This window comes from Amborella trichopoda, chromosome 10 (genome assembly GCF_054954075.1).
Source record: "Amborella trichopoda isolate Santa Cruz 75 chromosome 10, AtrichopodaSantaCruz75HAP2 v2.0, whole genome shotgun sequence".
NCBI classification, from domain to species: Eukaryota; Viridiplantae; Streptophyta; class Magnoliopsida; order Amborellales; family Amborellaceae; genus Amborella; species Amborella trichopoda.
Window position 1 is genome coordinate 167,229 of NC_142345.1, and position 27,201 is coordinate 194,429.

General features: G+C 42.6%; 1 protein-coding gene across 30 annotated transcripts in view; it reads right to left on the reverse strand.

Annotated features, from left to right (window-relative positions):
- RUS3 (root UVB sensitive protein (Protein of unknown function, DUF647)) overlaps positions 1-27,201 on the reverse strand; it is a 51,101-nt gene that overhangs the window by 15,026 nt on the left and 8,874 nt on the right. For 9 of the 30 annotated variants that reach the window (XR_016043266.1, XR_016043270.1, XR_016043263.1 and 6 more), the window contains exons 3-7: positions 16,845-16,904; positions 16,720-16,758; positions 16,547-16,609; positions 6,648-6,704; positions 3,782-3,845 (exon numbers count right to left, since the gene is read on the reverse strand). Coding sequence is in view for 10 of the 30 variants with exons in the window: in XM_006830603.4 (XP_006830666.1) it covers positions 3,782-3,845; positions 6,648-6,704; positions 16,547-16,609; positions 16,720-16,758; positions 16,845-16,904 (283 nt within the window). In the remaining 20 variants the exon portion in view is untranslated. Of the gene's footprint in view, positions 1-688; positions 726-1,299; positions 1,371-3,781; positions 3,846-6,647; positions 6,705-16,546; positions 16,610-16,719; positions 16,759-16,844; positions 16,905-27,201 lie in introns of those variants that run through there. The other 21 variants (XR_016043269.1, XR_016043255.1, XR_016043253.1 and 18 more) reach the window with 5 other exon arrangements.

Genomic DNA, 27,201 nt, shown 5'->3' on the forward strand with positions numbered 1-27,201 from the left:
ACACACTCTTGGTAAGGATAGCCAGGTGCCCACAGTGTGGGAATTTGAACAAATACACTAATCATTTAATGTTGCTTCCGATACCCAGCTTTAGTAGCCTGATTTGTTCAAACCCCTATTACAGGACAGAAATGAACAAGCTATGGTTATGGTTGACATGGGGTCCTCAAGAGAGAAACGAGAGGGCAATTGTAAAGATAGTGATTGTCTAACATATGATAAACAAAGCCCTTGAATTCTTGAAATTCCTCATTGACCTTTTTAACAGCATTCTCAGATTCATGTTTCAGACAAAAGCCATCGACTATATCCCTAAAAAGAACTGCAAACTTTAGCTTCCCATGCTCATTTCATTTCTTAACTGCTCTTTGAAGAACCCTAACACTATGTCAGTAATATCAAGGGACACCAAGGAATGAACGCCCATCAGGAATGTCAGCATACTAAACATGGGTGATCACTTCAATACTGCAGACTTGAGCTTCTCATGCTCATTCCATTTCTTAACTGCCCTTTGAAGAACCATAACACTGTCAGTAATATCAAGAGACACCAAGGAATGAACGCCCATCAGGAATGTCAGCATACTAGACATGGGTGATCACTTCAAAAGAGAACAGAGGTTGCTTGACATGTGCATTCACCATTCCATTGGTAGAGGCCATCATATGCAAGTGTGAGTACATACCAGATCACCCACTATGGATGGGGCGCCTTTTGTGATGCTTTCCAATATTGACAGAGAAAACAAGAGCCGAAGAAGATCAGCAAATCAAAGCACAAATCGCCAACCACGACCGAGTCAAGCAACAGCTAAGTATAATCAGAGCTTGAAATGGAAAGATCCAAGACTGATTAGCAAGCCTTAAGAACAGAAGACAAGAAAGGGTATGTTCGAGCAACATCAAATCAACAAGCCTTACAAACAGAAGGTAAGAAAAGAGAAAACTTGATTAACAACAGATCAACAAACTTCAGCAATGGACAAAAACTTCACATCTTCGCCAGAGATAGAAAAACAGTCAAGATAACTAAAAAACGGAATAAGACGCTCTCAAATAATAACAAACAGAATTGATCAATAGTAGAACAACAGAATCGATCACACAGGAACATAATAGAACATATCAGCGCGAAGATGATCTCTTGCTCTAATACCATGTCATCGTCTGAGGTTTCTCTAAAGAGAACTCTCAATGTCCATTAATGTATGAATGTACAAATTTGTCTTATATAGACAAATAACAAATGATAAGAATAGAAAAAAATCATAGACACCTATACTACACCCACACTCACCATAAAATACAGGATACTGCACGTACCATTCCCATACATGTTGATTATCATATACCCCTTCCTTACTAACCCTGTAGACAATATAAACTTTCCTTAGCACATATAATCACTTGATGTTTTCTTTTGCACATACTTATCATATGTTATTATAACATAATATTTAATGTGTTTAACAACACACATTCATACAACCAAACATGAGAAATATTTCTTGCGTGCCATGTATGCACCAACCCCATCGGTGCCTACATAAAGTAGATATTGGATTTAGCTTGATACTTCTCCCCATCATGCACCTATAAAAAAATATTAAAATATTAAAATATCCCTAAAATATTCAGGGGTATTTTGGTAATTTTAATTTTTTAAAATTATTTTATACATATTTTTTATAGGCGTATGATAGTGAGAAGTATCAACATACCAAATTTGAGTTCAACATGATTAATTAAAAAAATATAAAATTAAAATAGATCATATATACACTTTTAAACAGTGGGACTCAATTGTAAAATATGAATTATGGACCATTTTTTAATTTCAAAAATAAAATAGAACTTTTTGTAAATTTATGGGACCATTTAAATTTCCCAATTTTGAAAATATATTGTTATTATTTATCTAAGATTTCATATATGTTGTAATTAATATATATAGCTTTTGAATATATACTGTTAATCTATACTATAAATATATTTTCAAAATCTATACAGATTTTAAATCTATACTATTAATTTATAACAACATCAAACCTTGATATTCAATAATATTAATTAATAACAACAACAACAACAATAACAAGTCTTGATAAATAATTGCTAAAACCCTAAATCAGTGAAATTAAAATCTATTATGTTTGAAATATTATTTACTGATTTTCAATATATTACTAATAAATAAATTAGTGAAAATCATTGACTTTTAAAATATTGTTTTCTGATTTTAAAATGGCACCCATAAAACCCCATCTACTATATATAAAGCACCAATTGACTTGGTGCATACATGGAACGCAAGAAATATGTCTCACGTTTGATTGTATGAATGTGTAGTTTTAAATATATTATGTTATAATATTATAATAACAGGTTACAAATATGCACAAAAGAAAACATCAAGTGATTGTATGATCCCTCAAGTACATACTCCCTCAATTTAGGATGTTTAAAAATACTTAAAATTTACATTTGATTTTAAGACGTACTCTTTTGGTAGAGCCTAAACTTTTTATCTAGAAAATGCCAATTAGTAGGTCCATATTCCAAAGGAGTAACCATAGATTTTTCTGTCATGGTAGCATGTATTTTCCAAACAAAGGAGTTTAATATGAGCATTTAATGGAAGGATTTAATGTTGTACCACATCCTACAATTGTTTGACATTTTCCAAAATAGCCAATATATTAAAAGCAAATGATAAGAGTCTATGAATTTAATAAAATGTCACCAATTTCAAAGTTTCTTGAAAATAGCACCTTAATTAATTGGAAAGTGAAACAATATTATCCAAATTAATTAAATTTTCATACTAGTTCAAGTTAACCCTGAAGAATGGTTAGGGGATTAAATAGGTTACAGGCCAATTAATTGCCCTGTGATTCTCCAAATTCTTCCTCTCCTAGGTCCATCGACATGAAATCATGTTTTGAACTATCTTTGATAGAAAAAGACAAGCAATTATCACAGGCCCTCAAAACTTTGCAACCTTGAAAAAGAATTTGGTTTGTATATACCAAAAATAGAGGGCTCAAGTATCTGCAATGCTGCTTCCTACAAGATAACTGCAATCAATGTGGCTGAGACAACCAAATTTGTGCCAAATAAGGAAAATTGTTGCCAGGCATTGCAAGACAGTCAACCAAAAAAATAAATCAATTAGTGACTCACACAGGATATAGATTACAAAATCCACAAATGTAATACATGCAGAAGTGGTCATGTATTTCGTATGTCTACACTCTACACTACACATCATGGAAAAATACAATTCAAAGACTGATTTTATTCATATCAATAGATGATGCAGAGCACACCTCAATCAAATGTCCAAGCCAATATAAACAGATTGCAATATCGATCAAATTAGATATAAAGTATACCACGGGAGAGCTCCCTTAGAGGAGGAATAGGTTCCTCCTTACCAGGGATCTCAATCCCATACAACTAGGATCAAGATCCTATCAAACAGGGCTCACAGGCCTATTTCCCATGGGGTCATGATTTCCCATTGAAGATGAGTGTAATTCCTCCTCACTGGGGGTCCCAATTCCATGCAATTGGGATCCAAAATTCTATGCAATTCTGCTCCAGGATACCCAGAGAGAGATGTTAATCCACTCCCATAACTATCGTTGGCACACTACAAGATATTGATAGTTTGATAGTCAAACATTTGCAAGTATGAAAGCAAAAAGTAACTAAAAAGGATTATTTGCTGTCCCATATACATAACGCCAAAAACAGATGTCCAATTGGGCCCATACCAAGGTCATTCATAAAATCTGCCACTAAACGCCACATTTTGGCATTGCTATCAAGATTAGAACCCTGAAAAAAATTCATTCCAAAGAATAATGTCAATAAATTGGTTTGAATAGGAGGTATTGAAATTACTGCCAGGAACTATAAGAGTCTAAGCATATGCAATTAAATTGTAATAATATAGGGTTATCAAATAGCTATAAATGACAAAAACATAGAAAAGTATTCTTTCAAAAAATAAACTGGGGCTAGGTATGATTAATCGAAGATTCAATTTCATAAATTTTGATGAAATTGGGAAGTGAACAAGGATTTTAGATCCATTTCTAAAGAATTTTCTGGCTAAGTATAATGTGCTAGATTATTGAAGCAAGTAAGGGCACTCATTTTAGGGAAGGAAAATATCATTACAATTAACAAAACACCTCAAAACGTGAGGTGGTTAAATCAACCATTTCAGTAATAAGGTGGTTACATTTTAGATATCCTTTAACTTTGGTACCTCCGCAACTATTTTATTTAAAAAATGCCCAAACTGCCCTTGTTCGGGTTTGGAACACTCAGTAATTTGGACCGACTTAAGTTTTCCTTAGCCAAATGACGGAAGAACCTATACTATTTCAAGGTTACAAACTCAGTACCGTGTTCTCTTACTAAAATCTCTTATTTCCGGATCCTAACCTTAGATAAGGAGAGCCAATTTATTAAGTTCACGCCAAAGTAACCTAAACCAAATAATAAGTCTACCCCCACTTGTTCAGGTTTTAGGAAAACAGGGAGCTTTTTCTTTTATTGAAAAATCTTGTTCTAAGTTCATAACCCAAAACAAGGAGGCGCATTTTCATCATTTTGCTCCACTTAAATGGCCAAAGTCAAATGACGTTTCTACCCTACATGTACATGATTAGGAACAAGACACTTTTTCCATTTAAAAATATTGTTTCGGGTGCCCAAAGCCCAAATGAGGGGCACTTTCATCATTTGCTCATTTATGTGGCCCAAGAAAAATGATGTGTACATCTTCACATTTTCAAGGTTAGGAATATGGAACAACATTTTTTTTCCTTGAAAAATATTGTTCTAAATCCCTAACCCTTAACAAGTAGGGGTATTCGCTCATTGCCACAAATTAAGTGGCCAAAGCAAGATGATTAATCTAATCATGTTTGTTTCGAGTTAGAAGCAAGTAAGGCTCTTTGCCTCCTTAAAAATCTTGTTCCCGGTTCCTACCCTGAACCAGGAGGCTTACTTTCATATTTTGCTCGACTTACGGGGCTTGAGCAAAATCATGATTCTACTCCTACTTGTTCAAGTTAGGAACAAGGAATGGACTTATTCTCCTTAAAAAATATTCTTTTTTCAGGTTCCTAACCCTGGACAAGGAGGAGCGTTCTCAATAAAGGACAATTCCTTAGTTCAAAACCAGGGTTTCAATTATAAACCCGTCATTCTCTCTATTTCTCCACCCACCCATCTCTTCTCCCTGTGAATCACTAGCCCCAACTAAAGTCAAGCAAAATGATGAATATACCCCTCTTTGTTCAAAGTGAGGAACCCGGAACAGGTTTTTCAAAGACAAACTATGTGTTCCCCATTCCTAACCTTGAACAAATGGGTGTCAAAACATGTAGATTAAGCCACTCATGCTGCGCCAAGTGACAAATATAACCATTCATGTTCCGGGTTAGGCATCCAAAATAATATTTTCCAAGAAAAATTGCATTTGGTGTAACCACCTTTGAACAAGTAGGCGTAGAATCATTTTGCTCAAGCCACTTAAGTCAAACAAAATAATGAAAACACCCTCATTGTTCAGGGTTAGGAACTGGAACAAGACTTCCGATGAAAAAAGGAAAATGTGTACCCATTTCCTAACCTTGAAGAAGCAGGGCTAGACTTGTCATTTGGCTTGGACCAACTTGCTCAAACTAAATTACAAAACCAACCTCCACGTTAAGGGTTAGGAACCTAGAATATGAAATTTTATTAGAAGAACACAGCCTATGTTTCGAACCCTGAACAAACAGGGGTATGTTTGCCATCTAGCTCATGCAAACTCAAGTAAGGCCAAATTACTTAACGCCCCTGCTTGTTCCAGGTTCCAAACCCAGAAAGGACAACTAGGCATTTTTAGTAAAATAGTTGAGGATGCACATGAGTAGAAGAAATTTTAAATAACCCACTCTATTGCTAGTTAGTTGATTTAGCCCTCTCACTTTTGAGGTATTTCAACCCTCGTAGTGAAATTTTCCCATCATTTTGTTCCGAAGCATGGCCTGTTAAAGATTTTTCTCCAATACTATAATTAGAGTATTCATTGGACAGATGAAGTATTTTGTCTGTGGTTTAGAGCACAGCATATTATTCATTGGAATAACAAATATAAGATCCTTAATCATACACATGATAAGTCAGTTTGTAACAAATGCAACCTTTTTTTCCTTTTTGGAATAATGAGAAAGTGAAAGTAGGGGTGGCTATGGACCCGGTCCCAACAGTTCGGGGTAAGGTCCAAAAATTGGACCCAGCGGGCCGGGTCTAGGTCCATACAGTGGACCCAACACTATTAGGGACCGGGTCTGGGTACGGGTCACATATTTCAGTTATATTATTTAAATAATACATGCAATATTCAATATAATACTTCAGTATATAAATATATTTTTTTATTTTTGGATCGGGTCCAATCATGTCCGGTTGGGTCCAATAACTTTCGGCCCGGATCGAGGTCCGAACCGACCGGTTGCCAACCCTAAGTGAAAGAAGTACAAGAAGATAAAATCACATTGCCAATAAAAGTCTAAGAACCATATCCACTACAATGCACATGGGGTAGCTTAGCGAAAGATTACAATGCACATGTGTTACCTGATAGAAAGTGAATAACACACCACCCAACATCCCTGTGAAATCCCTTAGGAACCACTACAATATAAAGCGAAAAAGACAAGAATTAGTTAACAAGGAAATTCTAAATAGGAGCACGAACAAAAATTAGTTTTCTGTAGAAACAAACAATCAAGCTGATCATACAAACTTTAGCTACAGATAATAATATTCTAAATCCTTGTTATCCGAGTTCATAGAAGTTCTTAACACTTATGATAATCCCATAAGAGATGCAACTAATCCAAAAGAATTAGTCATTGCTTTTAGCGATCAAAGACGAGCCAAAGACCTAGACACCATAAATTTCCAAACTATACTCCACAAATGTTGCCTTTCTATAATAGCACAATGATAAAAGTAGAAAATAGATAAAATATGATATAAGATTTCACCAAAACCCAAGCTAGCCATCAAGGCACTGGGCTATCCCCTCAATTCAGCTGATTAGTTTTCTTTATTGACCTTAGTTTATCATTAAACAGTTAGTTGGGAAACATCTATAGATAAAAATATCACAAGAAATTTCCAAATTTGATGGGGTCCAGACAATTGACGTAGTGACAAAATCTTGCATGCATTCCCATGTTTGATGGGGTCACCAACTTGGCTCAGTGGTTAGAGCATTAAAGCTGCAGCTCCATGCTCTTGTGTGCAAAACGCAGATTACCAACTCCAAATTAAAAAAAGATAAAGCTGTAATCTCCCCTATCTCGTTACATTATTCTTTTACAAAGAAAAGAGAGAATATCAGAGAACAAAACAAGCATTGCTTGTTCTATAGCACTGACAACCACAACACACTTGTTCCCAAAAATGCCTGAACACTAACATGGATAACTAAGGTTTTTAACCCAACTAAAGAACCAAGTTTAATAGTTCTTCAATCTAATTTTATTGAGATTTGACAAAGCTAACATTTTAGAAATTCTCTAGTCTTCTATAAAATCTAAAGAATGTCATAATACATTTAAAACCTTCCTCAAGGAGGAGTAACGAGCAATTTGAATCACGTTAATATAAAGAAAATAAAATACAAAATCCTTTGATGTGGTTTCCAATGAATGCATAGAAGTGGTTAGGATCCTGACGCACCTGGCAGTCCTTTGACTAGTCAAGAAAGTTCCCATGAGCCTTTTGACCAATCAATCCATCCTTTGACGACCCCCCCTTTATGATGATCCACACCCCAAGGTTGCAAGGAGATCCAAGAGAAGGTCGACTGTTTGAATGAATTTATTGTTAGTTTATTGCTGTTTTTACAATTTTCTAGTTATTTCTAGTGTTTTAATTAAATTTAGGGACAGTTTATGGATCTTTTATGTTTTATTTATATGAAGGGACTTATGGGGTATTTTTATAATGTCTTAACTTAAATATGGACACTTTTAGTCTTTTTCTTCATCATCACCATAGTCTTTTCCTAATTATTTGGGGTCGGCTACACAAATCCTGGTCTGCTAGTCTGCTCTATTAAATGCTATACCCTCAGTGAGGCCATAAGTCCCCTTATCTTATCGCCAATTGATGCCACATCGAAATTTTTGTCTTGCCACCCATCCATCTCAACATCTTCATCTCTGCTACACTCATTTTATGCGTATACTATATTTTGTCTACCCAACATTCCGCCCCATAGAGCAAAGCTGGTCTCACAGTTGTCCTATAGAACTTTGCCCTTCAGCTTTGTTAGTATGCGACAATCACATAAAATTCTAGTAGCACATCTCCACTTCGCCCACCCAGCTCTAATTCTGTGTGCAACATCTTCCTCAATCTCTCCATTTTTCTGACCCAAGATGTCAAAAGTGCGGTCTTTTTTGTACTTCTTGGCCGTCAAGCTTAACTACTTCCTCGTCTCTACTTCTTTTATTATCAAACTTGCATTCCATATACTTTGTCTTGTTTATCATAATGTAACAAAAGGACATGGGGTGTTAAGGTTTCTAACACTTTTTTTTTTTTGGAAAGTGTTAACTGTTAGGGTTTCTAACACTTTCGGGGTATAAACAATAAAAACATATTTTGAATAGTGCCAGCAAGCTATCTAGGGTTTTGGGGTCACTTTTTTGTGCAAGGAAAGCCAGATCCACTCAAACATAGCCTATTTTGATAGTTATTGAACTGTTTTTGGCCTATTTTCTCTATTATCCTGCATCAAATTCCGACAAGGAAAGCATCAACGCACACATTGTGATTTTTGTTTTTTTTTTTATAAAAGTTAACTTTTGTATTGATATAAAGAGTTGGAATACATTTTGGGTTAATCCGAGAGTACCCACTAGATGGGGCTCTCGGTTAAAATAGGTCATCCGACCCTATACAAAAATGGGCTTATAGATCTGCCCGATTACAATAGATTTACAAAGAGGTTACAAAAAATGGGCTTATAGGTTTGCCCGTTTACAAAGAGATTCTACTGTGTGCCTCTGTGGTCCAGAGCATAAAAGGAGATGGGCCGGGTTTGGTCTTCTACAAGGGCCCTAACCCCATCCTTCGTTAGGAGATCGGCTAACTCGTTTGATGTCCTCAAGGTATGCATCCAGAAGACAACCATATCCCTGCAGATGTATGCAATCTCATCAAATATCGAAGTGAGATACCATGGAGGTGTGGATCTCCCGGTTGCCCATGATATAACATTATGCGCATCTCCCTCCACTATAAGGTTCTACCCCCAAGACTGATTGAAGCTTTTGAGGCCCAACAGTAGCACCATTGCTTCGACATACTAAGAATCTTGAAAGCCTATTGTGATGCTGGTCTCTAAAGACACTACCAGCACTTGCATGGTCAGGGTTCCCCAAAGAACAACCATCGAAGTTGAGCTTTATGACTCCTTCTGGGCGTGGCTGCCAGTTGCATGATCTTTGCGCCTTCCGTGGTCGGTGGTACAGAATGTTTTCCCATTGGCTTAGGAAAGTATTCGCTGAGAAACACAAAAAGATCCGTTGGTTGGATGCCTAGAAAGTTACTAAGGCTGTAACCTTGTGGAAAAGTGCTAGACCTTGGGTAATATGGCCTTGGAATATCCTTGAATTTCTTTCTATACAAATCACCCAAACAATGGCTGCCACAATAGCCTTCCATAGGATTCGTCCAACCTTCGTCCAGTGTGAAGTCCTTGACTGTCGGGGGCGTAGCCCATTGGACACCGAATAGCTGCAACATTTGACCCCAGATATCGTGGGCCACGTTACAATGAATGAAGAGGTGAGGATTCGATTCTTCCTTGCACAGACACACGACACATCTATTGGGAATAGGAATCCCTTTCTTTTGAAGCTGGTCAACTGTAAGAATCCTCTGCGACCCCGCTAACCAGTTGAAGGTCTGCACTTTAGGAGGTGCTATTGTGGACCATACCTTGGATAGTACAAATGGGGCATTAAGAGGGAAAGTGGGAGGTTGGATAAATCTTTTGTAAAAGGAAGCCACCAAGAAAATACCAGAGGGGGCAAAAGACCCTACCAATGAGTCCCTCCCTTGTGTTGAACTGAATAAACGATGCAAAGCTGCCGAAAGAGAGAGAAAGTGGTTTGTTTCCTCATCAAAGAGGTTTCTTCTGAAGAAGGGGTTCCACACTCTTCGGCCTCCCGCTAACACCATTTCCTCCGCAATGGTAGAATCTTTGTTAGAGACGATGGAGTAGAGGGAGGGAAAAGGTCCCTTAAGGGAGTGTGTCCGAGCCAAAGATCTGACCAGAAGCACACTCTTGGTCCTTCTCTTGGATGAAACCTAATGAATTTTTTGAACAGTGAGAGGGAAGAGGTGAACTTCCATGCTCCTGAGGCCTTGCTGAAAGATCTCTTCTCTGGCACCCAAGTGCCCTCAGGAATCTTATATTTACAGCGTAAGACCTGGGACAAGAAGGAATCGGCTTGAGTTGCAAGACACCACCACCACTTGCCTAAGAGGGCTAAGTTATGTTTTCTTAGGATCCTGATCCCTAAGCCCCCCTTCTGTTTGGGTAAGAAAACTTTATCCCAAGAGATTAAATCGTATTTTGTTCACTCTAGCTGACCCGTCCAAAGAAAATTCCTCATAAGTTGATCTAGCAGGTTCGCCACTGAGGTTGGCATTTGGAAAAAAGACATGAGGTAAACGGGGGCATTGGCCAGTGTTGCTTTGATCAAAGTGGCTCGGCCAGCCTGAGAAAGGTATCTCCCTTTCCATCCAGTCAAAGGCCTATCAACCTTGTCTATCACATGTGACCAATGTCTGTTTTTAAGGTAAGTTGTAGGAAGGTCCTCAACTTTGCATTCCCAAGTTGGGATAAGCTCCCTGATTTCAGCGTTGGCAATAGCTACCCCAATCATTTTTTATTTTTTCATGTTGGCCTTGAAACTTGTGGCTACTTGGAAACAATTGAGATAAAGCCTCAAGTTTTCAATTTCTTATGAGGAAGCGTCTAGGAATACCAATGTGTCATCTGAAAATTGCAGATGAGACATTGTAAAGCCTCGGTGATAAGTTTTGAAACCCTAGAGGAGACCTGCCTGGTAAAGACGGGAGATAGATTGGCTAAAGAATTCTGTTGTAAAAGCGAAAAGAAAGGGGGAGAGAGGTCCCCTTGCCATAACCCCCTGGGTTCCGTTTATGAGGATCGAGAAATGAGGACGAGCATAGCAACCTCTCATCCATTTTCTCCAGCAGTCTCGGAATCCCATTCTTGTCATTGACTCGTCCAGTATGGACCAATCAACATCATCGTACGCTTTCTCCCAATCTATCTTAAAGATGAGACCAGGCTTTTTGGACAAATGCCTAGAGTGAATACACTCATGTGCTATTAAAGCTCCATCTAGGATTTGTTTATCTTTGATGAAGCCCAACTGTGACAGTGAGATGAGAGAGGGAAGGACCTGTTGTAATCTTAAGGTCAGCACCTTGGCCAGTATTTTATTGGAGGAGTTGAGCAGACTGATTGGGCGAAAGTCCTTTAGCTCCTTAGCCCCTTCAACCTTGGGGACCAAGGCAATAAAGGTGGCGTTGATGGCTTTGTGGAGGATTCCCCAGTGAAAAAATTCCTCAAAGAAACTCATGAAGTCAGAGTGAAAGGTTTCCCAGAAAATTTTGAAAGGTGCCATGGGGAACCCATCCAGTCCGGGGGCTTTGTCTTTGGCTAAGTATTCTAGGGCTTCAAGGATTTCCTCTTCTAAAAAAGTCGCTCAAGCCAAAGAGCCTGGGCTTCCGAAAGAGTAAGAAAATCCAAATCGGCAATTTTAGGTTTGGGGCCCAAAGGGGCAACGTAGAGGGCCGGGAAGTAGTTTAAAATTGCCGATTCGATTTCTCCAGGCTGTACCCGATAGCAATTATTTGACTTGACAGTCGAAATGGTATTGTCTCTCTTGCGACAATTTGCTATCCGGTGACAGAGGCGTGTATTGTGGTTCCCTGCTTTTAGCCAATTTACTCTTGAACTCTGAAACCAGTACAGTTCTTCTTTTTTTAAGGTGGAGAAGTATTCAAGCGTAGTTTGGGTCCTCAAGTTTGATTCAGAGTCTATCAGAGGTCTGGACTCTTCAATACGGTCCAGATCTTGTATGGAGTAGAGGAGAGAGGACTTAATTTGAGAAGATGAATTTTAGTTTGGAGCCTATAGCCTGCTCTTCCCGAAACCTGGCCGGAGAAAGCGTTCCACCAGATAGAAATCAAGGTGGGTATAGACTCTTCTTCAAGCCAGGCCAGTTCAAATCTAAAAGGTTTCGATCCTCTTCTGATAGCTTGGGTGTCTAGAAGAATAGGACAGTGATCAGAGGTGGGTTTAGGCAAGGCCATGGCATGAGTGCTCGGAAAGAGTTCCTCCCAGTTCAGAGATAGGAGGAACCTATCAAGTCTAGAGAGAGAAGGTTGGGGGGGAGTGGTTGGACCATGTATAACGGCTTCCTTGTAATGGGATATCTAAGAGTTCATTTCGGAAAACAAAATCCGAGAACTCTGTCATTCCTTGAGAGATGGTAGAATTGGAGTTTCTCTCATGAGGCCATCGCGTGATGTTGACGTCTCCACCCAAACACCATACAGGGTGGGGTAAGGCAGCAACAAAGTCCAATTCACACCAGAGACGTGGTTGAAGAGTAGCTGAGCAGGGGCCATAAATGGCCGAGAATTTCCAAAGTAAGCGATCAGAAATGCGTGAAAGAAGTATGGTAATGGTAAATGGGATGAGAGGAGGAGATGATCTAACGGGTTCCAGATCACCCAAATTCCCTCTGAAGTCCCATCCACAGGTAGAGCGACCCATTGGCAAGGCCTTCTACCCTAGACCTGACGAATATGAGAGAGAGTGGGCTCGGGTAGTTTGGTTTCAGTGAGGGCAAGAATAGCAAGAAGGTGTTTCGAGGTCAAGTCCTTGACTGCCTCCCTTTTGGACGAGTGTCCCAAACCTCTTATGTTCCAAGGATCTTCATGGTTTGGGAATAGAAGCTGCGGAAGAGGCTAATCTGACAGACCTCCTCAAAGAGAGAAAGAGGAGGTAGTGGATGGGAGACCGTCTAAAGGGGAAACTTCGTATGAGAGATGAGAACAGATTGAGAAGCTCCCTTTGTCTTTTAAAACTCACCTTCAGTCAGCTCTAAGTGTCTGCAAGAAGGAAACGGTGCGCCGATCCTTTCAGGGCCTTCATGCTGGAAGCCCATAATACGATAAATTTCCTTCATTCTCGCCAAATCTCTGTCGTTCCCACCCCTGTCGACCCCATCGGCGTTGTCCCTCGCCAAAGGGGGAGAGATGGGAGTATTAGGATCCTCAGGCGACTCCATGGCTTGCTCGGAGGGTGGTAGGGGCAGATGATTGGAAGGGAAAGGTCAAAAGGTAGGGTAGGAACGGTTTCAGAGAAAGAGGTTAGGGGAGAGATGAAGGGATTAACCGGGCTAAGGGAAGCAGAGGGGGGGGTCAGAAGAAGATGAAGGGAGGGGTGGGATGGCTGAGGGAGGAGAGAGAGTAGGCGAATGTAGGGAGGGAAGGCAGGACGTGACAATATGGAGTAGCTCAGCAAAGGAAGGAGGAGGTGAATTCAACATGCCCTGGGCCAAGATAAGTGGGGGAGGGGATGAGGCAACGTTGAGAATAGCTGGGTAATGAAGAGCATATCGGCTAAGAGGGTAGAAGGATTCAAGGTGGACAGAAGAAGGGAAATATGAAAGGAAGTGGTGTGATTGGGGGGGGGGATGAAAGATGTATAAGGCCAAGCATAATGGAGGGCATAGTTAAAGTTGAGCGTACGGATTCTGCAAATATGGACCAAGTGGGGAGTGTAGGAAAGATGAGGGGCAAGTAGAGACGAGATGAAATCTGGGTCAGGAGGGAGTGGTCTGTGGGGTGCACAGCAACGATACCATAGGGGAGTAGAGGTTTGTCCATAGATGGAGTAAGAGAGAGAGGAGTGGGAGGTTGGGGGTCAGGTACAGCCTCCACTGTGGGTTGGAGGGGTAGGAAAGTGAGAGAGAGAATGGGAGAGAGGGGATAAGAAGGGGAGTTGGGGTCCAACGGGGTGTACTCCGTTATTGGGTCAAATGGGAAGGGTGTGTTCACAGAGGGAAGGTGGGGGTTAAGAGCGGGCTGGGAGGGTGCCGTGGGGAAGGAGGAGCACCCACTATGAGCGAAAGAACATTTGGAGAAGGAGGAGAGGTAAAGTGGTAGGATCTCGAGGGGTGGTAGGTGTTTGCGTGTCATTGCCGAGGGGAAGAGAGACAGATTGAGGCACCTCAAGAGATGACAGTTGGGGGTGGGGAGGGGGGGGCGGGGGGGTGGGGGGGGTAGAGGGCAATAGCAGGTGCAATAGAGATGAGGGTGACATATGGCCAGGAATGGGTGGCGCGCGTGAGATGTGGCAGCCGAGTGGATCTGATGGTCAAAGGTAGTAAATGCCGAGGGCCAAGGAATCGAGCGCGCAGGCGGAGAGGTCGAGGTAGGGGCCCGACGCACAGGCTCTGGTGAAAGATGGGCCTTAAGTCCGCAAGGATAAACGAAGTGGAGGAGCCGGGTCAGTCGAGGTGACCTGGCGACAAGGCCAACTAAGCGAGCGCACTGTCCACAATTAGTTCTTTCTCGGGTTGACGTGGGGGGTTGGAGCTCGGTCAGAAGAAAGCAAAGGCGAAATGACTGACCCGCCCACATCAGGTCTAAATCTCGTCAGGTGGGGGACACCTGCGGCCAGCGGAGCCGACTTAATGACATCATTCCTGTTTCCTGGCCTATCTGAAACATCACAACGAGGCTATCAGATGGCAGACCATGGTGGTTTTGGTGCCTTGTCCTGGCATAGCACCATGAGGTTCGATGGAGCAGCAGGGGGCTGCCGGCGGTGCCTCCTAGGATGGCAGTGTTTGTGCGACACTGTGGTCCAGGACTGGGAAATGGACTCTGTTGGTGGAGGGGGGTCCGTCTGATTGAAGTAGTGTGGAGAAGGAAGCGAAGCCACCGACCACGAAAGGGTTACCGGGAAGAAAAGGTTGTCGACTTCCAGCTAGACGCTAGAAGGGATGCGACTGGTATCCAGCGCCTCTAGAAGGAGACGAATGGAGCCGAGAGGGAGAGTCTCTAACGATTTCCAATGGATCGAGATTAGGTTACCGCAAACTTCCATCACTCTCCTAAAAGTGGAGGGGGACCACGCATGGAGGGGGATGTGGTCGAGGGTGAGCCAGACTCTTTGCTTCCTATAGAACCCTTGAGCAGAGGACCAAGCACGAAGGGTGCAGGAGGCTCCTTTGAAGGCAGAGGATAGAAGCTCCTGTAAGACCGCGACGCGTATTCAGGGGACGAGAAGGAGAAGAGGAAGTCACCGCTAGAAATACGTCTGCAAGTGAGGTTGGGTTCCCCCCAAATGCGTTTGGCCCATCTTTCAATTCCTCTGACATCGTCATGCATGGGTTGAAATCATGCCACCAGGCACGAAGAGAGTTTTTGTTTAAGCTGCTTAGACACCTCTGATGGGGTTGAGATTATGCAAGGGAGAAGGGGGGAAGGAGCAAAGATAATGTGACTCCTCTCGGGCGAAGCTGTAGGGGCGAGGGGAGCAAGAGGGCATTTTTGCAAAGGCAACCACCTAGGAGAAGGTGGCCTTAAGTGGTTGCTTAGTCGCCGCAGGAAGCTGCTCAGCTCCACTAGAAGAGGAATGGGGGACATCTGGAGAAGAGGGCTGAAGTCTAGAAGGTAGGGGGTGGGTTTTGAGGTAGAGAGTGTAGATCTGATCCCAGCTGAGGGGAAGAGGAAGAGGGGGATGACGGCCCATGGACTTCCTCCTCAATCACGTAAAGCACACATTGTGATTATCAAGAACGCTACTAACAAGGAGAAATTTAACAAAGAGAAATTTTACTTGTACCTAATGGTCCATGGAATCCACATGACTGCACTCCCCAATACCACATTATGAGGATTTATTTGAACCAAGAAGTCCCAAAACATATTTATTCATGTCTCAACCAATCTTTAAAAAAAAAAAAAAAAATGATTTGGAGCTCATAAAAGGCCGCAAATTAATTTCTTCTTTAACTACAACTCTAGACCGCCAAACAGGATCTAAATTTTTTAGAGTTAAAAAATATTGGTTTTTTTCCTTGCAAAATTGGTCAAAAAGTGAATCAATAAACATTTGAAAATTTCAGGTCCCAAAAATCTCCAAACATGGTGTTTGCAGGTGTGGTCAATGACGATTCATGGACCACTAGGTTGAAATAAATTTTCCCCTTGACAAAGAAGACACATAATGCTTTCCAATTTACAGGAAATATACATGGTAATTTTAGGAAATCACAAAACCTAAAATGAAAAATAACTACTCACAGCAACTCAGCAACAAAATAAAAATTACGGGAATTGTAATATTTAAAGTACAATATACTTCAAAGTTACAAATAAGAAGACGAGTTTACCTGAAAAGTAGCACCAATGACAGTAGCTGTCTGCTCACCAACTCCAATAGCACCCAAAAGTGCCTGATAAAAATATAAATAGGAAATCATAACTTATCAAACATAAAAACAATACTATTAAGAAAAACACAACAAGCATTCAAAGAGAAGTTATCAAAAGTTAGCTGCATTACCTGGGTAGAGAGCATGCATCGGATGTACGTTGAAAGACCCTGAAGAAAAGAAACAAAATACATTTAAACTTCGGAACCCAAATCCCTGTCACCACAAGAAAGAAAAAAGCAACATTCGGCATCACCTGCAATGAATCCCAAATCTGGAAGGGTACATAATCAGGTGTCACACTACCTGGGAAACCCTGTTTCATTAACAAACTACTAGTTATGAGAGGATTGAAATACCCATCTGGTTAAAAAGCTTGTAATGCCCTAATTTTGAAGTTCTAAACATGGGTACTATAGAATGGACAAAAGTAAACAACTTCCAAAGGGCAGAAACATAGGCTCCATTGCTAGACTAGAACCCTTTAGGAGGCCCATCAACCAAGATAGAAAAGAAACACAACCCAAATTTCATCATCACTTGCTAGATTCTTTAGTTTTGAATTCTTGAACCATGTCAAAGAAAAAGAAAATAAAATGATGCACCAAGATTTTATAGCATTGATTAATACTTTCAACATCATGGATTTATAAATTAGGTAGGCTCTCTAGAGGATATAAAAATATTTATGACTTAATGCTCACTATGTACACTACTCCATTTAATAATGTTTGTTGTATTTTTCCACTGGAAAAAGCTAAATGTTATTTCAAAATAATATCCTTTGAAACCATAGTCTTTGGAAAATATCATTTTATCCCACTATTGAAAGAGAAGGCTTGTGTGGAGCGTGTGACGTGCACATGCATGGGTGCAACATACCTTGAGGCAAACTTTGCATTTCACACACTCACATGGGCGCCGAGGCGCCCTTAGCACATGCACATGTGCAAGTCAGACTCAATGCTCACAATATTTTTGCACTCAAGAACCACCAAGTAGAAGAAGGGCAATGGCCCAGTCAGGAGATGGGCATTATGGGACTCACAGGGATAGGAACTCCCACCAGAGGGACTATTCTCGCACCGTTTAGAAGCGTGGGTAAGTACCAAAATGCACATAGTACTGCTCCCAAGTCCCACCATGATGAATAGTTTGGCTGTGATTTTGAGTGCAATGGTTCACTTTCTGGAACCCAAAAAGCCTGCAGGAACCAGGTGTTTGTTGGGTATCCAATGGCATGTAAGGTGTAACTGATGGACAGTAATATGATGGTTAAAGTCGAAAAATGAAGAGTCACAAATTTTCATATTTCAAGTTCATGGAACAGTCACAATGGGTGAAGGTGAGAGGTATTCTCTCCATTATATATATGGGACTTGAACTGCTCTCTTGATAAATAGTTTGCACACAGTTATATCTACTTTTCAGACCCTCTATCTTCTTGTGCGAACTTTCTCTCTCTAGAACAAAGGAACCTCTGGAGCTCTAGATCTTGAAGTGCTTGTGCATTTGGACATGCAAGATGGTGTTCAATCTTCTATTTCCTTGTATCACGAAGAGAAATTTTCCCAGCAAACTTAGATCCACACAAATTTTGATCAATGAGGGGCAAGCATTTTTTTTATGGTAGGGGCAAACATTTTTTTGATGGTAGGGGCAAACATTGTCTTGTGATAGTGAAGTTTTCACTCCTAGAAAAGATTGTTGATCCTCCATTTTGTTACCCCTCAAAAGTATTTGAGAAATATTATTTTTTTAGCCTCATTTCACCCACCAATTTCCAACAGCATTTTCACGTTATAAACTTTAGTTGTAACACAAAATTCATCAATGCTGCGAAACTATAACTTTGTGTAAATATAGTAGATGGTGAAAACAGAAGATAGCCTTCAATATTTTGTTTCCTTGTGTCCCAGTGAGAAATTTTCTGGGATAACTAAGATGATTACTGATTTTTATCAGCAAGGGATTAGATAACGCCTTGTGATAGACAAGTTTCCGTGCCTCAAGACAGGAAGATTGTTGATCCACTTTGTTACCCCTCTGCAAGTATTGACAAACTGCTATTTTTCTGCCCCCTTTCACCAATTTCCAAAAGTATTTCTGTTTCATGTACTTCAGTCGTAACATAACAATTTGTGAAACTCCAACTGAATATAAGAAATTCAAATGATGAGCACTTCAACTATTAGCATTGCATTTAATTTGGCAGACAATGGTGCATAAGTGTAATTCAATTTGCAATTAAATTGCACTCAATTTGTCCCAAACATATCAAATTCTCCAACTTGTTTCACAGAGCTATTTTTTGTTTAGCTTAACGAGGTGGCCTTAGCACCGAAGTCTAGACTTCTTGGGGCCAAGTTCAGCCTTCCAGCACCTCAACACCCACACACCTGCAAGGGACAGAAGGGGTTCAAAAGGGATGTGCCCAACTTTATTGCTCACTGTACAATTACAAGGAGATACTGCCACAAATGCCCCTTAAAGGTTCCTTACATTTGAATTTCAAAAACCTTGCTCCACCTGGCAGCCAACCTCTACCATGGCCTGCCAATATAACCACCACATGCCCTCCGCGCTCTGAGAGCACCATGATGTGCAAATGGACCATTGTAGCCTTTGTGCTCAGCCCATGCCACTTGACTACGCTGTCCTGGGTGGTGCACACCACCTGACTAAGTCATCATGAACCTGGCAAAAATTGAAAACAAACTTGGCCGCCAACAGGCACACCATCTGGCCCACCATCCAGCTCACCATACAATTGTGTGCTAACCTGGTAGTGGGGCGTGCACCCCCCACGTACCATGCTTCACACCCCCACGTACCATGCTTCACACCCCTTGTCTGCCACAGTGGGTCGGTCGGCCTAAGGCATGGGTTCCCTCCTCATAGAGGTTTGTTGGTCTAAAAACGAGACAACCATCAGTGATGGCTCTGTACACCAAAATGGCACAAATTCATATGGGACTTGCAATTCTTTTCTTCGATTGTGTTCTGCCCCAATGGGAATTGAAGTCCAGGGCCTCCAGTCATTTACAAACAAGTGCTGAGTTGGGGATCTGACAAGCCTCCCTCACCATGAGATCCTAACGCCTCATCAGGGGTCTAGCTAAGAGCTCCTTAACCAAACCCTTGTTAGTATTTTTGGTTTGAAAAATGCTTTAGTGTATTTCAAAACATCTTTGGTTTTATTGTACTTTCCTAAAATGCCATTGTAGAGAGAGAAAGATGTGGGTTTGAGTCCCACATTGAAGATGAGAGTTTGTTTTGCCATATTTAAGAGCACACATTCCCATGCAATATACTTTAAGTGCAAAAGAGAGAAGGCACATGTGAGGAGCACGCGAAGCGTACGACATGCACAAACACGTGCGTGTGCGTGTGCGTGTGCATGTGTGTGTTTGTGTGCATGTGCATATGCATGGGCGCAAGGGCGCTTGATGGCGCACTTTGCACCCTTGCATCGGTGCATGAGACACCCCTCACCCGAGCATGTGTGCGGGTCGGGCTCGTGGCTCGTTGTCTTTTTGTGAGCCCGATTCATAGGGAAATCCAACAGTCTTCTAGCCGTTGATGCGTTTGGGACATCCAACAGTCATCTAGCCGTTGATGAGATGGAGGCTTGTAACAGCAGCTATCAAGTGCATGTGACCATTCAAGTACTTGCAACTTGTAGCTGTTGGAGTGCAGGTAACTTGTAGTTGTTGGGTGGTGCATGTAACCACCACAACACTAAATGGGTAGCCTCTTGGTGCTCTATAACAAGGGCCCTCCTACCCATACATCTTTGGACACTTAGAACAATTTTTTAGCCTCTATCAATAGACTAATATTTGCAATTCCAGCAAGCAAACCAGTGGGCTAATTCTATCTCTCTACTCGATTTTATCTCTCTCTCTAATACAACAAGATTCTAGTGTCTATTGTGTGGGTTCCAAGCTCGGGTGCATAGAGCTTAGGAACATTGAAAAAGACCCCTATGTTTTCCTATATCCCGAGGACGATTTGCCCTTCTTATGCACATCAAATAATCAATGTTCGAAAATTCGGCCGCCCGACCACCTAGGCAGGAAATGTTTCAAAATGCCTAGGCGAAGTCTGGGCGGCAGCATAAGGCGTTTTGCTTTTGGGCTCCCACCTGGGCCCTATTCTCTGGGCGCCCACCTAGGTGCCGCCCCGTGACAATTTTTGGGCGGTGGAAAAAAACCCTCGAGTGAGGGAAAAATACGAAAGATGGTTTTAGGGGGTATTCTAAACCCCCAATATACAATATGTGGCATTTAGGGTGAGAAAAACCCTCAAAAACCACTATTTTGTGATTTATCGAAAGATCGATAAATTTTATATTTTTCTGATTTTTTCCCAAAACGAAGACAATAGTTTGTTGGTGGATTTGGAGTTTCCAATAGTTGATTTTGAGAACTTTTGGCAACCCAACAGACGAGGTTTGCACCAACACCGATTTGATTTTGATATATCTTAAGTATTATCATATTTAAAAGAGGGTTTTGATTTCATTTTGTTACAACATATTATGTTATGAATCCTGTGATTGTCTTTTACTTTTTTTTTTCTTTTGCGATATATTTACATGTTTGCAGTTAAAGATTGACTTTTTTGTTGATTTATTGATTTTTTCTCACTTGGACGATGAAATTGAGCATATATCGTATTCTTTTTCTTTCTTTTTTTAAAGTTGACAGTTAATATTACAGTAGTAAGAGTTTGTACAACAGCAAGGGTTGAGGTAACCCACAGACTGAGACTCTCAACTTAAAACTTGGTCACTGGGGTGTGACCTATTCTAGAATACTAGTTCTAACAATCCAGTGAGGCAAGAGAAAGGGGCTCATAAGAACTACCTGTTACAAAGTAGAAGACAAGAATCTAGAAGGAGGCGGCCTCCCCGCCGTGTTAGTGATTATATCTCCGTATTGTGTGCATCTCTACAAATACAGAAGGCTGGTTCCTAGTGGCTTCCTTAGTGAGACGATCTGCGAAGTTGTTGGACATCCTCCAAATATGCATCCATGAGACATTTATACCCCTGCAAGTGTGCTCAATTTCATCAAAAATGTGTGTTAGGTACCAAGGAGGAGGGGCCTTTCTAGTGGCCCATAACAATACGCTTTTGGCATCTCCCTCTATGTGCAGGTGTAGGTCCCAAGAGGGGTTAAATTTCTTGATTCCCATCAATCAGGTCGTGGCCTCAGTGGACTATGAGTCTTTGTGGCCAAGATGTTCTGAGAATGATAAGATGAGCACACCATTATGGTCATGGAATAATCCCCCCCCGTGCCTGCTGGGACTGGATTTCCCAAGGAGCATCCATCGAAGCTGAACTTAATCTCACCCACCGGTGGTGGGTACCAGTGCGATACTCTTGGGTTGCGGTGAAGGGTTAATTGAATGAGGTTCACCCAATTGCGAAGAAAAGTGGCCTCCAAAATCCCAGTAAACAGTTTGTGATTGGTAGCCCAAAAGATAACCATGGAGGTTACCTTGTGGAAAGAAACTGGGAGTTCTCTTTTGAGACCACTAAAATTCTTGAATTTCTTTCTAGCCAGATGGACCACACCATAGCAGCTAGAGGAGCTTTCCAAAGGATCCTACCCGACCTCGGCCAGTAAACTTCGAAGGAACAGGAAGTCAGCGCCGGGATTGAAGGGGGAGTGACCCACAATATTCCAAAGAGTTGGATAATTTTACTCCAAAGTTGGAGTGTCGTCTAGCAGTGAATGAACAAGTGAGGGTTTGTCTCTTCCTAATCTATGCACATAACACACCTATTAAAGTTTGGACACCTCTTCTCCGGAGTAAGTCTATCGTGAGTGCGCGTTCAGAGCAGCAAATCCAATGAAAGGCTTGAACTTTTGGGAGGACTATGGATGACCAAACTTTGGAGAGCGCCTGTTTCGGTTTAGGGGGGAAGAAGGCTGCAAGAGTTTCTTGTAGGAGGAGGCTACCGTGAAGGAACTAGTGGGCGATGGAGTCCAGACCAAGGTGTCTGGCTCTGATAGGGCGAGGAAGGTGGAGTGGAGGGAGTCCGAGAGGGATAAAAACTCCGAGGTTTCTTCATCTGAGAGGGGTCTGCTAAAGGATGGGTTCCATACTCTGCGGTTGCTTGAAGGTACTATTTCCTCCGATACCAGAAAGGCGTTGACTGTTACAGCAAAAAGGGAGGGGAGTCATTCTCTAAGCAGGGTGTGGCCTAACCAAAGATCAGACCAAAAACGCACTCTATCCCTGGCTCTAGCATGGAACCTGATATGTTGTTTAAACGGTTTGAGGGAGGAGAGTAACAATTTCCATACCCCTGAGCCCCTTGTCGTCGGAAAGCCCTCAAGCAACCAAAGGTCAAGTGGGATACTATACTTGCTTCGTATGACCTGGGCCCACAATTGTCTGTTTTGCGTACCCAGTCGCCCCCACCATTTACCAAAGAGCGCCTAATTGTGTGTCCTGAGCACTTTGATCCCTAGACCGCCCTAGTATTTCGGTAAACAGACTTTATCCCACGCAATCAGGTGGAGCTTGTTTGACGTCGCTTCACCTGACCAGAGGAAGTTCTTTGTCCATTGGTCTAGATGTTTGGCTACCGAGGCTGGCATTTGGAAAAGCGACATGAGGTAACGGGGGGAATTGGCAATGGTTGCTTTGATAAGGGCTGTTCTCCCTGCAAAAGACAGGTACCTTCCGTTCCATCCTGCCAATCTCCGATCTACTCTGTCTATTACGTGGGACCACTGGGCTTTCTTTGGCTTCCTCAATCCCAATGGCATACCCAGATACAATGTGGGCAAGTCCGCCACTTTACATTCCCAAGAAGTAACTAGGTTCTTGGTTTGGATGTTGGATAGGCCTACCCCTATCATTTTGGATTTGGCCATGTTAACTTTGAACCCCATGGCATGCTCGAAACGAATCAAAAAAAGTCTGAGGTTTTCAACCTCCGCTGCGTTTGCATCTAAGAAGAGTAGCGTATCGTCCGCGTATTGCAGATGAGATAAACTCGGGCCATTCCTGTTGCTCTTGAAGCCAGAGAGGAGTCCCTTTTGATACATGTAGGAAATGGACAGGCTGAATACTTCGGCCGCCATTGTAAAGAGGAAGGGTGAGAGAGGGTCGTTTTGGGGAAGGCCCCTAGAGGAGGGGATGTACCCTTTCGATGTCTCGTTGATGAGGATAAAAAAGAAAGGATTGGAGTAGCATCCCCTCATCCAGTTTCTCCACCGCTCTCTGAAACCCATCCTCATCAAAGCTAGGTGAGGATGGACCAGTCGACATGGTTGTATGCCTTTTCCCAGTCTATCTTAGAGATTAAGCCCGGTTTTTGCCTGCAGTGGCGAGAGTCCAATGAAAGGCTTGAACTTTTGGGAGGACTATGGATGACCAAACTTTGGAGAGCGCATGTTTGGGTTTAGGGGGAAAGAAGGCTGCACGAGTTTCTTGTAGAAGGAGGCTACCGTGAAGGAACTGGTGGGCGATGGAGTCCAAACCAAGGTGTGTGGCCCTGATAGGGCGAGGAAGGTGGAGTGGAGGGAGTTCGAGAGGGATAAAAACTCCGAGGTTTCTTCATCTGAGAGGGGTCTGCTAAAGGATGGGTTCCATACTTTGCGGTTGCTTGCAGGTACTATTTCCTCCGATACCAGGGAGGCGTTGACTGCTACAGCAAAAAGGGAGGGGAGTCATTCTCTAAGCAGGGTGTGGCCTAACCAAAGATCAGACCAAAAACGCACTCTATCCCTGGCTCTAGCATGGAACCTGATATGTTGTTTAAACGGTTTGAGGGAGGAGAGTAACAATTTCCATACCCCCGAGCCCCTTGTCGTCGGAAAGCCCTCAAGCAACCAAAGGTCAAGTGGGATACTATACTTGCTTCTCATAACCGGGGCCCAAAATTGTCTGTTCTGCGTAGCTAATCGCCCCCACCATTTACCTAAGGGCGCCTAGTTGTGTGTCCTGAGCACTTTGATCCCTAGACCGCCCTAGTATTTCGGTAAACAGACTTTATCCCACGCAATCAGATGGATCTTGTTTGACGCCGCTTCACCTGACCAGAGGAAGTTCTTTGTCCATTGGTCTAGATGTTTGGCTACCGAGGCTGGCATTTGGAAAAGCGATATGAGGTAACGGGGGTAGTTGGCTACGGTTGCTTTGATAAGGGTTGTTCTCGCTGCAAGGGATAAATACGTTCCTTTCCATCCTGCCAATCTCCGGTCTACTCTGTCTATTACATGGGACCACTGGGCTTTCTTTAGCTTCCTCAGTCCCAATGGCATACCCAGATACAATGTGGAAGTGTCCTCCACTTTACATTCCCAAGAAGGAACTAGGTTCCTGGTTTGGATGTTGGATAGGCCTACCCCTATCATTTTGGATTTGGCCATGTTAACTTTGAACCCCGTGGCATGCTCGAAACGGATCAAAAAAAGTACGAGGTTTTCAACCTCCTCTGGGTTTGCATCTAAGAAGAGTAGCGTATCGTCCGCGTATTGCAGATGAGATAAACTCGGGCCATTCTTGTTGCTCTTGAAGCCAGAGAGGAGTCCCTTTTGATACATGTAGGAAATGGACAGGCTGAATACTTCGGCCGCCAATGTAAAGAGGAAGGGTGAGAGAGGGTCGTTTTGGCGAAGGCCCCTAGAGGAGGGGATGTACCCTTTCGGTGTCTCGTTGATGAGGATAGAAAAGAAAGGATTGGAGTAGCATCTCCTCATCCAGTTTCTCCATCGCTCCCTGAAACCCAACCTCATCAAAGCTAGGTGAGGATGGACCAGTCGACATGGTTGTATGCCTTTTCCCAGTCTATCTTAGGAATTAAGCCCGGTTTTTGCCTGCAATGGCGAGAGTCCAATGAAAGGCTTGAACTTTTGGGAGGACTATGGATGACCAAACTTTGGAGAGCGCCTGTTTGGGTTTAGGGGGGAAGAAGGCTGCAGAAGTTTCTTGTAGAAGGAGGCTACCGTGAAGGAACTGGTGGGCGATGGAGTCCAGACCAAGGTGTCTCACCCTGATAGGGCGAGGAAGGTGGAGTGGAGGGAGTCCGAGAGGGATAAAAACTCCGAGGTTTCTTCATCTGAGAGGGGTCTGCTAAAGGATGGGTTCCATACTCTGCGGTTGCTTGAAGGTACTATTTCCTCCGATACCAGGGAGGCGTTGACTGCTACAACAAAAAGGGAGGGGAGTCATTCTCTAAGCAGGGTGTGGCCTAACCAAAGATCAGACAAAAAACGCACTCTATCCCTGGCACTAGCATGGAATCTGATATGTTGTTTAAACGGTTTGAGGGAGGAGAGTAACAATTTCCATACCCCCGAGCCCCTTGTCGTCGGAAAGCCCTCAAGCAACCAAAGGTAAGGTGGGATACTATACTTGCTTCGTATGACCTGAGCCCACAATTGTCTGTTTTGCGTAGCCAGTCGCCCCCACCATTTACCTAAGAGCGCCTAGTTGTGTGTCCTGAGCACTTTGATCCCTAGACCGCCCTAGTATTTCGGTAAACAGACTTTATCCCATGCAATCAGGTGGATCTTGTTTGACGCCGCTTCACCTGACCAGAGGAAGTTCTTTGTCCATTGGTCTAGATGTTTGGCTACCGAGGCTGGCATTTGGAAAAGCGACATGAGGTAACGGGGGGAGTTGGCTACGGTTGCTTTGATAAGGGTTGTTCTCCCTGCAAGGGATAGGTACCTTCCTTTCCATCCTGCCAATCTCCGGTCTACTCTGTCTATTACGTGGGACCATTGGGCTTTCTTTGGCTTCCTCAGTCCCAATGCCATACCCAGATACAATGTGGGCAAGTCCTCCACTTTACATTCCCAAGAAGGAACTAGGTTTCTGGTTTGGATGTTGGATAGGCCTACCCCTATCATTTTGGATTTGGCCATGTTAACTTTGAACCCCGTGGCATGCTCGAAACGGATCAAAAAAAGTCTGAGGTTTTCAACCTCCTCTGGGTTTGCATCTAAGAAGAGTAGCGTATCGTCCGCGTATTGCAGATGAGATAAACTCGGGCCATTCCCGTTGCTCTTGAAGCCAGAGAAGAGTCCCTTTTGATACATGTAGGAAATGGACTGGCTGAATACTTCGGCCGCCATTGTAAAGAGGAAGGGTGAGAGAGGGTCGTTTTGGCGAAGGCCCCTAGAGGAGGGGATGTACCCTTTCGGTGTTTCGTTGATGAGGATAGAAAAGAAAGGACTGGAGTAGCATCTCCTCATCCAGTTTCTCCATCGCTCCCTGAAACCCATCCTCATCAAAGCTAGGTGAGGATGGACCAGTCGACATGGTTTTATGCCTTTTCCCAGTCTATCTTAGAGATTAAGCCCGGGTTTTGCCTGCAGTGGCGAGAGTCCAATGAAAGGCTTGAACTTTTGGGAGGACTATGGATGACCAAACTTTGGAAAGTGCCTGTTTGGGTTTAGGGGGGAAGAAGGCTGCACGAGTTTTTTGTAGAAGGAGGCTACCGTGAAGGAATTGGTGGGCGATGGAGTCCAGACCAAGGTGTGTGGCCCTGATAGGGCGAGGAAGGTGGAGTGGAGGGAGTCCGAGAGGGATAAAAACTCCGAGGTTTCTTCATCTGAGAGGGGTCTGCTAAAGGATGG